General features: G+C 48.4%; 6 protein-coding genes across 6 annotated transcripts; 3 read left to right on the forward strand and 3 right to left on the reverse strand.

Annotated features, from left to right (window-relative positions):
• Positions 1-572: 572 nt before the first annotated feature.
• N7510_005472 (GNAT family N-acetyltransferase) lies at positions 573-1136 on the reverse strand (the record flags this gene model as incomplete). Its single annotated transcript, XM_056977398.1, has 1 exon — positions 573-1136. One exon carries the CDS (start codon positions 1134-1136, stop codon positions 573-575), a length of 564 nt encoding a protein of 187 aa, XP_056833430.1.
• Positions 1137-1474: 338 nt separating this feature from the next.
• On the forward strand, positions 1475-2086 carry N7510_005473 (YwbE family protein; the record flags this gene model as incomplete). The annotated part of the gene is made up of 1 exon (XM_056977399.1): positions 1475-2086. The coding sequence occupies one exon, from the start codon at positions 1475-1477 to the stop codon at positions 2084-2086; it is 612 nt and encodes a 203-aa protein (XP_056833431.1).
• A 311-nt stretch (positions 2087-2397) lies between these two features.
• Positions 2398-5006, reverse strand: N7510_005474 (SLC26/SulP family anion transporter; the record flags this gene model as incomplete). Its single annotated transcript, XM_056977400.1, has 3 exons — positions 2398-4440; positions 4506-4651; positions 4700-5006. Coding segments are annotated over 3 exons (2496 nt in total), but the record flags the coding sequence as incomplete, so codon positions are not given.
• Positions 5007-6684: 1678 nt separating this feature from the next.
• On the forward strand, positions 6685-7619 carry N7510_005475 (EI24 domain-containing protein; the record flags this gene model as incomplete). Its single annotated transcript, XM_056977401.1, has 3 exons — positions 6685-6786; positions 6857-7437; positions 7502-7619. The coding sequence occupies 3 exons, from the start codon at positions 6685-6687 to the stop codon at positions 7617-7619; spliced, it is 801 nt and encodes a 266-aa protein (XP_056833433.1).
• A 151-nt stretch (positions 7620-7770) lies between these two features.
• On the reverse strand, positions 7771-9197 carry N7510_005476 (glycoside hydrolase family 28 protein; the record flags this gene model as incomplete). Its single annotated transcript, XM_056977402.1, has 5 exons — positions 7771-8020; positions 8075-8159; positions 8222-8351; positions 8404-8826; positions 8940-9197. The coding sequence occupies 5 exons, from the start codon at positions 9195-9197 to the stop codon at positions 7771-7773; spliced, it is 1146 nt and encodes a 381-aa protein (XP_056833434.1).
• Positions 9198-10198: 1001 nt separating this feature from the next.
• On the forward strand, positions 10199-11235 carry N7510_005477 (pectin methylesterase; the record flags this gene model as incomplete). Its single annotated transcript, XM_056977403.1, has 2 exons — positions 10199-10312; positions 10366-11235. 2 exons carry the CDS (start codon positions 10199-10201, stop codon positions 11233-11235), a joined length of 984 nt encoding a protein of 327 aa, XP_056833435.1.
• Positions 11236-11403: the final 168 nt, after the last annotated feature.

Below are 11403 nucleotides of genomic sequence, written 5' to 3' on the forward strand. Positions count from 1 at the left end.
ATCCGACCGCACCTACTTCGTTTTAACCATGGCATGGTTAATAGATCGAGTTGATGATTTGAGATATTTGGGACAATATAACGAAATTGAACGCATCGCATACATTCGATATTCATCTGGGAGCCACTTTGGGCTGAAATTCGCCGTACGGGGGTGAATTGGCCAGAACATCAATTACAAGTAACTTACTACACATTTAACGAGCCCTATTGAGGTCTCACCAATGTGAATCTGCAGAAAGACGTCTTCCGACTGTTCATAAAGAGCAAAATAGAAACCCTGAGAGAAAAACTAGTGCCCAAAGACGTGAACAATGCACTTGGCCATCAACCTCAGAGAAAGCTCTGTAAACACGACCCCCAATACCTGCCGCATTTCCTGACATCGTAGCGCCTCAATATAGGTATGGTAGCGTAGCTATTGCAACCCAACCTCCTGGCTTCAGTGAGATGAAAAATCTTCCGTCAGAACACCATATTGGTTGCGTTGTTGTGCTCTTCTTCTTGTTCTTGCCGAGGTTTTCCGTCTCACTCCCATTGGCTTGGTGTGCCAGGACAACATTATCACCGATTTCATGCAGGTCCTTCCACAACAGGCACTGCGCCTAAGTTTTTCTCCAGCTCCACAAAACACATGTCATCCGGCAACACCAGATCTTTGAAGTGCTCACGAGGGAATGGTGTTTCTTCGCCAGTCTTGCGGTAGCCGCGGCGTATGTACCACAAAATCAGGTTCTGGCGCGTCGAAAGAGCGTTCAACCCGAGGTTCGTGACGCCCCAAGTCCTTTGACAGTAGTCCTCAGCGTAAGCAAGTACCTGGCGTCCAACACCACCGCGCTGGGCTTTCTGATCTACTGCGAGCATAAACAAGCGACCGCGATCAGCAGCCTTCTTAGAAACCCCGATGGTGGCCACAAAGGTGGCATTGTTGTCGGTGGCCATCAGAAACGCGGAATCTGGGTTGGTGATTATGGCCAGGATCTCTTTGAGTTCAATGGAAAAGCGCGAGTTGAGTTCCTCATGCGCAGTCCACTCTTGTCTGCTGTCTTCGGCGCGAAATGCCGATTGCACAAGTTGCTGAACTTGCCCCGCATCGTCTGGGGTTGCAATACGAAAATGAAGGCTGTCGACGGTCATTTTGATTTAGATGGAGGAGGTTGTTCAGGCCACGACGGTGCGTCCATGTCGAGGATAACTTGCTTACCCACGCGTTGTTTTCCACGCCCTTATTTGACATGCTCTAGTCCTATTTTGGAAATCTTCTCAAGAATCCCTCGTTAGTTGAACCATGTAGTCCATGCATATACACAGGATAAATGTCTGGCGCCCCGTGGCTAGCTCTTTCCGTTCGTGATAAAGAAAAGACTGTGTCACCTGATTCTCCAGGCGACAATAATGCGATCACGTAACATAATCCGCGTCCCATCAACGAATCACTACGCGCCGCCCATACCATCCCAGATCCGACTACAAGAATGAATCGCCAAAAACGATATGGCGGGCCTGGCCGGTCGCGCCCCTCTCACCCGCGCGTGCCTCCCTCAAAATCCATCAACCCCGGGACACCTGTCAACATTATCCTCAAGGTCGACCAGCCAACCGGGCACACGGTATCAGGGACAGTGGGTGAAGTACTCACGCGCGGGGACCATCCGCGGGGCGTCAAAGTGCGCCTCGCTGACGGGCGCGTCGGAAGGGTACAGAGTCTACGGAGCGGTGACGAGCTAACCGACTCGATGCAAGAGGAAGCCGACGTAAGGGAAGGGGGCATACAACTAAGAACAGAGGGAGGCGATCCGAGTGGAAGACGCAATCGTTTCGCTGCGCAGGATATGCGCCTGGACGGCCCTGAAGAGCCTTCATCGGAACCCCTTGGCCTAGACATGTATATACGACCTCCTAAGGGAAATAAGCGGGGCCAAAAGACACAAACGCGACAGAGTTTGAATGAGAGAGATGATGAGATGATGGACACAACGGGCATTCTCCAGACAACAACGGCAATCGCGTCATGTCCTGTGTGCGGCGCATTTGAAGGCGATGAAGCCGCCGTAGCGCATCATGTTGCTGGCCATTTCGAAGAGTGATGCGGGACCCGGACTTGTTCAAGACCTTGAACCTTCCACCTTGGACCTTGATAGTACAATACCTCGAAAATATATAAATACGCCTGGGGCTGATTGGAAATTCACGTACGAAGGTGCGATGGACCACATCGAAACGTATCCTGGCGGTCAAATGCTAACAACTTATACAATTTTTGTCATGAAGTGTGTTTTCAATTTTAAAATTAATAGTAATCGATTAGATCACTTCGGATTGGGAATATATCAAGTCTTCTTGACACTTAAGCAAACGAGAACCACAGCCGATACAACCACATTATACAAACATTAAATCATTCCTTGGATAAGGTCTCCTCAGGAATATTGGCCACCGCGCTTTGAAGGGCGCTGGTCAGATCGATGTGGAAGAAGGGACGATTCATGCCCTGAATAACGGCAGCTTTGCGGTTCCTGACCTTGCTGACGCTGATGTCGTCTGCCAACTTCTTCTCTTGACCATTACCACTTCCATCAGACCACTCCTCCACTCCGCTAGCGGACACTACGGTCTTCGTGTTGGCTTCCAGGTCTGAAACCTTGGATTGGCGCTGGTTGGTGGAAATTTCAGCATGCGCAGCAGCCGATGAATCGCCCTCAATCTCAGCCACACTGAAGATAGGCTTCCAACGATGGAAGCCATCAGTTGATGTCGGGCTCGGATATCCAAATCCAGCTGCAGCGAGAGCTCTCTTTGTCCACCTGTTGTTGATATGCGCAAAGTGCCATTGCACTGTCCGTGGTGATGCCCAGCGGTCCAATTGGTTGCGAACGTCTATCAAATTCTGGACCGATGTGATATCCACATTATTCACAGACGAAAAGTCCAGTATAACGGCTTGTAAAAGTGGTAGGTGGACGTCACGGCCAACCCCATTCTTGCCGATCCCAGGATCTACGTCGTTCCACGGTCGGTCACCCGGTCGGAGATAGGCCTGCTGGTTTGTCCGTCTCGTAGTCTGGAAAATGGTTTGCACCAAGGAATCAGTGTAGTGATTGGTGTTAGGGTAGTTGAATCCCTCTGTGAATCGATAGATGAACACGCCTGGGAAGGGTTGCTTCACCTCGACCTCCGGATTGGAGCCATCGACGTGATTCATGGGGAGGAAGATAGATCGCTGGTAGTCATTCTCGTCCGGTGGAGATGGAGGGGTTTGCAAGCCCGCAGATTTCTCATCGCTGTTTATCAGGTGGTCTCCAACAACCGAGTGGATTGATACTCGGCCTAGGAATTGCCCGTTAGCCCGAGCTGTCCGGAAAAGGAAAACTGCCAGCGAAACGCAGATTGTGCAATAGATGCCAATTTCAATGGTGGTGAAAGTCGTGACAAGCACACCAATCCAGAAGATGATGCAGTCAATCGGAGAAACCCTCCAAAACTGATATACCGTGTTCGGCGGCGTAATCAGGTCACCGACAGCATGAATGATGACCCCTGAGAGAGATGCTTGTGGGATATAGAAGAATAAAGGCGGGAGCGCGTAGATGGCTAATAGCACAACAATTGCCGTGATAACTCCAGCCAAAGGCGTGCGGACACCAGCCTTAGACTTGATGGCGGTGCGGGAGAAGGATCCGGTTGCAGGGTAGGCACCAAGGAAGGGACCGAGCAGATTTGTCACCCCAATGCCGACTAGCTCCTGCGAAGGGTTGATAGTATAATTATTGACCCTTCCAAATGACTTAGAAATGGAAATATGTTCTATAAGAAGAACAATTACCGCAGCCGGTAGTTGAGACACGAAAGCGCGGATGATCTTAGGGTCCATTTGAGGAACACCAGCATCTTGGAATCCCCGGGGAACGGTGCCGAGAACCGAGAATGCTGGGTTGTCTTTCCGATGCAAGTTCACTGCCGCGCTGATCATGGTGTAAAACAGAATCACGAAGACGACGCGGAGCGTCGAGAGAAAGAAGAAGAGCTTGGCACGATGCGGGTTTTTTCGCGCTCCGTAATTGCAGGCTGACCGGATTCCATATAGCATGGCTAAAGCTGTCAGACCCATAGCGGCATCCACTTGTGCAGTGGGAAGATAACGAAGGCTATCGATGATAATCATGTAGGTCGAACCGTGCGTGTTGAACTTGGCAGTTTCTCCTAACAAGTTTGCTACCTGTCCCGCGCCGATATTTAGTGCCGATCCTGTCATGAAAGACGAAATGGCTGGCAGTGGAATGAAGTCGACGAGGATTCCGAGCCGAGCTAGCCCCAGAAAGCAGACAATACCGCCGCTGATTATCGCGAGGGCCTGAGCGATTATGATAGGCGAAGCATCCGGGATCTGATTTTGAACATTCGTAATAATTTCTCCGGTTAACGTTGACATTACTGCGACGGGCTACATGTAATCTGAGTCAGTAACAACTTCTTAGACTTTCGTCCTTTTTCATCTTCAGCACTTACACCGATAGTGATATCCTTGGATGTAGCAAAAAACCAGTAGATGAGAACCCCCATGAAGGAGGTATATAGACCAAATTCCACGGGCAGATTCGCGAGCTTAGCATAAGACATGCCCTGCGGGATGACCACACCTCCCACGGTTATGCCTACAATCTCATCAGCGAATTATTTGATAACCATGCGCCAAAACTTACCAGCAATCAAGTCTCCAATCAGCCATTGGGTGTTGTAGTGACCAATCCAGCGCGTAAAGGGGAATAGATTGTAGAAATACAAGCCGACATCAGATAATGATGGAGTGTGTTCGCGGATCCACTCGCCGCTGGAGGGCTCCAGCTCCTGGTATGGGGATGTGTCCATGGTGCCAACAGAGAATGCCGACTCTCCGCGTGTGACTGGGTCATTGGCAGCATCTTCATAGGGAGCCAGCTGAATCCCAAGGCCCTTGGCTAGGGTATGCCCAATTTTAGTAGACATTTTCTCTCCCGTGTTTCCTGGCGCGCTGGACGAACGGGCAGCGCACAGCGAACGTAGGAATCGAAGGAGGCTGTAGGTGCGGAATCCAGAATAGGGAAGGGAAGAAGAGAAAATATATAGCGCGATTCCTACATTGAAAGATCAATCTCGGTAAGTACGAACTTAGATTTTGGTGGCGTCTTGCGTGATCGGAAACCAAAAAGATGCCATGTCAAAGTGTCCCAGAACATTGACTGTGAGCCGCAGACACAACGATTTAAAATAGGCAGGAATAGGCAGGACAGCGATTGAACACTTCTTCCGTGCGCCACATACTGTGGACAGTTTCAGCCAACATGTGGTGTGGGGAAAGCTACACACTATTCTGTACACAAACTGCTGCAAGCGAGGTATGGGGATTGGCTGCCGCTTTTCTTTAACGTTAAAGCGGGAGACTCCGCTGCGTGGTTTCCGTGGGTCTAGCCCATATAATATTATCTACGGGCGGCAACGATTGAGGTTAATTGGTCTGAAGCACTAGGCGATGAATGATGCCATCAGCGTGAAAATCGCACCATTGCAGATCCACCCGAGAGTTGTTGACAAGTGGAGGGGTCCCACAGAGCTTATTCATTATACGAGAAACTCATCTTGATCAAAAGGTTGCTCGCTACATTCGTCCCAATTTCTAGTATTACCGACCTAGCCGCTAACAAGCACCAGTTTGTCACTAATTAATTACCTATTCCAGGTATGACGCGATCGCATTAATTCCAGCTACTCTGGTTCATTCACGACATCCCTATTCTACGCCCGAGAATACCCGAGAAAATGTGAGTTTCAAGGCAATCGGGGGCCAACAGCACGAGCATTATCAGCAAAGAGCTCCTTTTACCATTCGAAAATACCCAGATTAACGTAAGAATTGGTATATTTTGCCATAACAAGCTCAATCCCGTCAACAGCCTCTCTCATGGATGACTTGAGACGAATTATGGGTGTCTTGTTTAAGTTTGAGCCACAGTCAATGTTTTCTTGTTATATTCGTTTGCACGAATCTCCTTTGCTCTTAGTTCAAACTCGGATGTGATGCCTGATATGAGTCTCCAAAGACGCCAAACCTCTCAGATAATATTTTCCCAGGAGGTTAAACATCCAGTCAAAACTTCGTTTCGCGACGTGCCAGGCAGATGATAGCCACGTAAAACTCAGTTATAATAGAGGACTTTAAATATGGTAAGAAGCTGTCTTAAATCCCTGTAGATTTTCGTGGTTGACAGTCCTGCCTGTGATCCCGTGACCGTTAGCAAAGTTTGCGCAAACCGACCGAGCGGAAGTGATTCGATCTGGCGAATCTCCCGGATTTGAACTATATATTTGTATAGGGTCCTATCTTCTGCTGATTGGGAAAGAGAGTGGTCTGCCATGTACCAAGAATGACTGCTCGTACAGCGTATATTCATCTCGCTCATAAGGCGCTACAATTTGGGCTATGTTTTTCTTGTCCATTTACTATAAAAGCTTATACGATAATAGCGGTATTTTGACTGTACTCCAACGGTTCAAAAGGGTTGACTGGTATGAAAACAATGAAGTCGCATGAGTGGTAGTTTGATGGTTGATGACGTCATTATTTCCCTGAGGTGGGACTTCCTCGAATCCCCTCGTTCACCCTGTTTCAACACCATTTCCCATCTTGAAGGCACAAAACGTTGACTTCGCTATGTCCGACAGAGTTAAAGAAGCAGTCATCACTGAGGCCAAGGACGTCAAGGCAGCCTCTCAAGATGTTGTCAAGTCCGGCGCGTACCTTTATCCGTTCAAGGTAAGCAAGCCCCCTTTACTATGAAGTCAGTCTATCGCAAGTTGGAACCTGAATTGAATAAAACGATTAGGGTATAATCTATTTTGCAACCCATAAAGATCTATGGGACCCTTTTATCTCCCGTGCTGGGCGGACTATCAGTCTAGGGATGGGCGTCACGACATTTATGTTCTTCTTCACCTATGTGCCTCAATTGGCCATCATGGCCTTTACCAGTGGCCCATTGGCCGCTATCTCTGCAGGCTTGCTCGTTTTGACCGAAAGTTCCACCATCACGAACCTCCTTTCGCGCTCTTTCCTAGTTGGGGATGCTCTCCTTGATACTTTTGATGGCACCCTCATAGCTCGCGACCAGGAGTCTCTTGTCGCACAAGGACGACAAATAAAATCTCCATCGGGAGGGAGGGCCGCTGTGGCAAGGTTAGGAAAGACTCTGACTCGACCCCTCGCTCGTATGAGGCCAGAGGCGCTTCTGCGATCATTGATCTACTTGCCCTTGAACCTCATCCCTGTTGTCGGAACGGTTCTATACGTAGGTGTGCAGGGTAAGAGGGTTGGTCCGGGTCTACATGCGCGCTACTTCCAGCTAAAAGGATGGGACTCTACCAAGCGGGATGAATGGGTTACAAAAAACCGAGGTGCATACACAGGGTAAGTTATATCTTTTTGATTCTCGTTACTCTAAGGTTAGTACATGATATTAACAAACTCCCAGACTAGGCATTGCAGCATTTGCGCTTGAGATGGTCCCATTTGCCTCTATATTTTTTTCATTCACAAATACCGTTGGAGCGGCCTTGTGGGCTGCAGATCTAGAGAAAGAAAACAAATAAGTGGCGGGTGGGGAATACGTCAGAAAAGCTCCTGTTCTACGCGCCCTGCATCTGCGGGTGCTTGTTTGACAGCTAGAAATATTCATATTGAGTAAAATCAATTGGTCAGTATTTACAGACCACAACCTGGATTGAACCCCCACGGCGCTCACTAGCAGCTGATGCCCGAAGGAACGTTCTCACAGCTGCTGTATGTTTTACCTCCAGTAACAGTAACGTCAGTCCAAGTCCAATCAGAGCAGGCACCACTGCCACAGACAATGACGATATTGTAAGCACTCGAATCAACTCCATCGCTGCCAGAGACATTATCGAGAGTCAAATCTGTGATAGGAATGCCGCTTGTCGGACTTCCCTTGAGATCGCCACCATCATAGTTTTGCTCAATGAGAATACCGTAACTGGAATGCTGTTAATACCCATAGTGCTAAAGTGCATATCACTTTTGGGCTTACCCGGAGATAGAACTCAACGTGATTTCGCTGTAGGTCACGCCGGTGATCTCTCCAGTGTCTCCCTCCGTAGCTTTAATGCGGATACCTGCGATTTGTATTTTGTTAGCTCAGAAACGTTCAGAGGGCATAACTCGCGTGCTTCCTTACCATTGACAGAGCTTTTGACTTCTGAATTTTTGAAGGTTACCGTGCTTACGGTATTATCGCTTCTTCCTCCAACGCTTCCAATGGACAACCCATGACCTCCACTGCAAACTCCATTCTCGAATGTGATGTCCTAGCGGAAGTGTAAGCACTTTAATTATAGTTGATCTTTTTTGATGACATACCGTTCCCGAGTTAACTGCAACGCAGTCGTCCTGGTTATACACATTGGCACCCGTAATCACGACGTTAGTGCTGTCGCCAATATCAAATCCGTCGGTATTGGCACCCCCTGCAGTATCGCCAGCTTCATTGTTGATTGTCATATCCGTGATAGTCAAGCCATTGGCATTGTCAATACTCACAGCCTGGACTGGTGTGTTCTCAATGTAAAGGTTCGTGATGGTTGACGATGTCAAATCATGGGCATAGAAGAACTTAGGCTTCGTCTTTCCACCGTTGCCACCCTCGCCATCCCACCAACGCGATCCATCAGGGTTCAGGTAAGCACCGCTAGCACCTTCGATGGTAATTTTATTACCCGATATTTGAAGCAGAGGTCCATCCCATTCCTCATAACCCCAAGTAGTCTCGCCCTCGAAAATGACCTATGGATGTTTACTTAGCACAGTCAAAAAAACAAAGCCAAATCGGCAAAGACGGAAAACGAAAATAAGGAAAACTATAGTGAAGTGAGTAGCGCATATTTGCTTGGCCTTACCGTGGTATCGTCTTCCAGATCACTGAGATCAAGAGTTACACCGGAGGGCACAGCGATACTTGACAGGACAATTGTAGAGCATGACTTCTGACTAGCACTCGCAGAAGAGGCCCCATTAGATCCCGAGAACGTGCAACTCGTAGCTCTTTTTGCTAGATTTGCATTCGGAGCCTCCGTGACAGCGGGCTCGGCAATTGGTGAAGCCAGCGCGCACGCTGCCAGGGCAGTAAACACTAAGGCACTGATGAGCTTGGGCATTGCGACTCGAGATGTATGAGCTTCCTTGTTAATATTTTTAGGTAATTGCTTTTTTTCTGCTGATAAGTAGGAGCAGGCCGCCCTATATAGAGGAGGCAGGGCTAGATGGTTGTCTCTCAGGCAAGGAAAAGTGCTTCCGGTATTTCCGCACAGGAGTTCCTCGTTTATCCTCCAATAAATGAAGTTTTCACAACCTTTTCTGACAGAAATTAATCGGTACTAAATAATGCCGTGCCTGAATAAAGTATCTCTAAACAATTTAAGCTGGGAGGATGGTTCTGCAGCATAGCTTATGTACAAAGCCGCCAATGGGAAGAATTTCCCCGCCGGAGCTAACGAAACTACTTGTGCCACTCTACCCCAGACAAACTGGGGTAGCGGTTAGCCTATTAAGATATCCCGTCCAATTGTTAGACGTCCCGCGTTTTGTTTCAAGAATGTCCGATCGTCGCTTCCTGAATCTTTGTGGCCTAACCCCGGTGTTTCTTTTTACCACCAGTCTTTTATTAATGCGAGGCATCCTCTACACCCTCAGAAATCAGACGGAATCGCAGCTTTTCAAGCCACACACATGACGACGTCACATCTTCGCATTTCTCCTTATCATACAAGTGCTAATATGTCGGTAATTATATCCTCATTTGACATGCTGAGAGAGGGGTAGGTTGTTATTTGGGATTGTATCGGCTTGAGTTGCTTGATCACTCAAGGTTCGGTTGCTGAATACACCCATTCTCATGACGAAACTACAAATAATTTGCCTTCCAAATGTAATTGTTCGTACCGCCTTGAAGAAGCGACAATGTTTGATACTATTTCCACCAATTGCATATTATCGCTCTCCTTCAGAGCCCCTTCAACATCGGATCTTAAATACGGCCTTTACCTCATGTTTTCGTTGAGAATGGTCAGGTTGACGGTGTAAACGAGAACGAAGAAAAATCAACTTCTCACAACATACAAACGGCAGAGTACGCAAATAACTGCGGTCATCAAGCACCATGCGGTTCTTTCCAGTCTTCTTGTGCACTATTAGTGGCGCCCTTGCCACTAGCCGCACCTCACCACCAAGTGGAAGTATTACAGTGTGTTCCTCGGGGTGCAATTATTCTACTGTGAGTGGTATCTTCCAAATTCAGTTAGAGATTTGAGCTGACTGGAGGGCCAGATCCAAGCAGCAGTGAGCTCGATTTCGACTTCGTCGACTTCGGCTCATAGTATTTTCATCTATAGTGGTACCTATACCGAGCAGGTCACTATTCCGGTTTTGTCTGGGAAGCTCACTATTTACGGATATACAACTAATACTGCAACCTATGCCGACAATGTGGTGAATTTAGAGTGGGACTCTAGCCTGGCCAGCGGTGCTGCCAATGATGAGGAGACCGCCGCCCTCATCAATTTATCTCCAAACGTAGCAGTATACAACATCAACATCAAGAATACCTACGGCGAAGGGAGCCAGGCAATTGCCCTTTCTGCGTATAACACCCAGCAGGGCTACTATGGTGTCGGCCTCTACGGCTACCAGGATACCCTTCTGGCCGAGACCGGCAAGCAGGTCTACGGCTATTGCTACATCCAAGGTGCCGTTGATTTTATCTTTGGACAACACGCTAGGATATGGGTCACCAAGAGCGATATCGGCGTCAGCGCTGGTGGCGGTTGCATCACTGCTAACGGCCGCTCGAGCTCTTCGGATGTGAGCTACTATGTCATCGACGAGTCCACAGTAGCCGCTGCCTCCGGTTTTACCGTCAATGCTGAGACCGTCTATCTCGGCCGGCCATGGTCTGAATATGCCACTGTCTGTTTCCAGGGGACATCGCTATCCGATATCATTAACCCAGCCGGCTGGTCCGAGTGGAGCACCAGCGAGCCTAACACGGAAGATGTGACATTCCAGGAATATGATAATACCGGTGCCGGAGCAAGTGGTACTCGTGCCAGTTTTTCGACCAAGTTGTCATCGGCAATTTCTATCAGCACTATCTTGGGGAGTGATTACGCCGACTGGGTGGACACTTCTTATGTCTGAAAAAGAAAATCCAGAAAGAGAGAAAACGGACACAACGAGGAAACCCGAAGATCTGATGCTGTTTTTATTTTATCAAAAATCTCACCAGGCATTTGGTACCCTTGGAGCTAGGACATCGTTTTTGTCAAATCCATTCAATAGATCTGCCCTCCATACATTGACAGCGAC

This window comes from Penicillium lagena (assembly GCF_028827675.1).
Source record: "Penicillium lagena strain IBT 129212 chromosome Unknown utg000003l_segment0_segment0, whole genome shotgun sequence".
Lineage (NCBI taxonomy): Eukaryota > Fungi > Ascomycota > Eurotiomycetes > Eurotiales > Aspergillaceae > Penicillium > Penicillium lagena.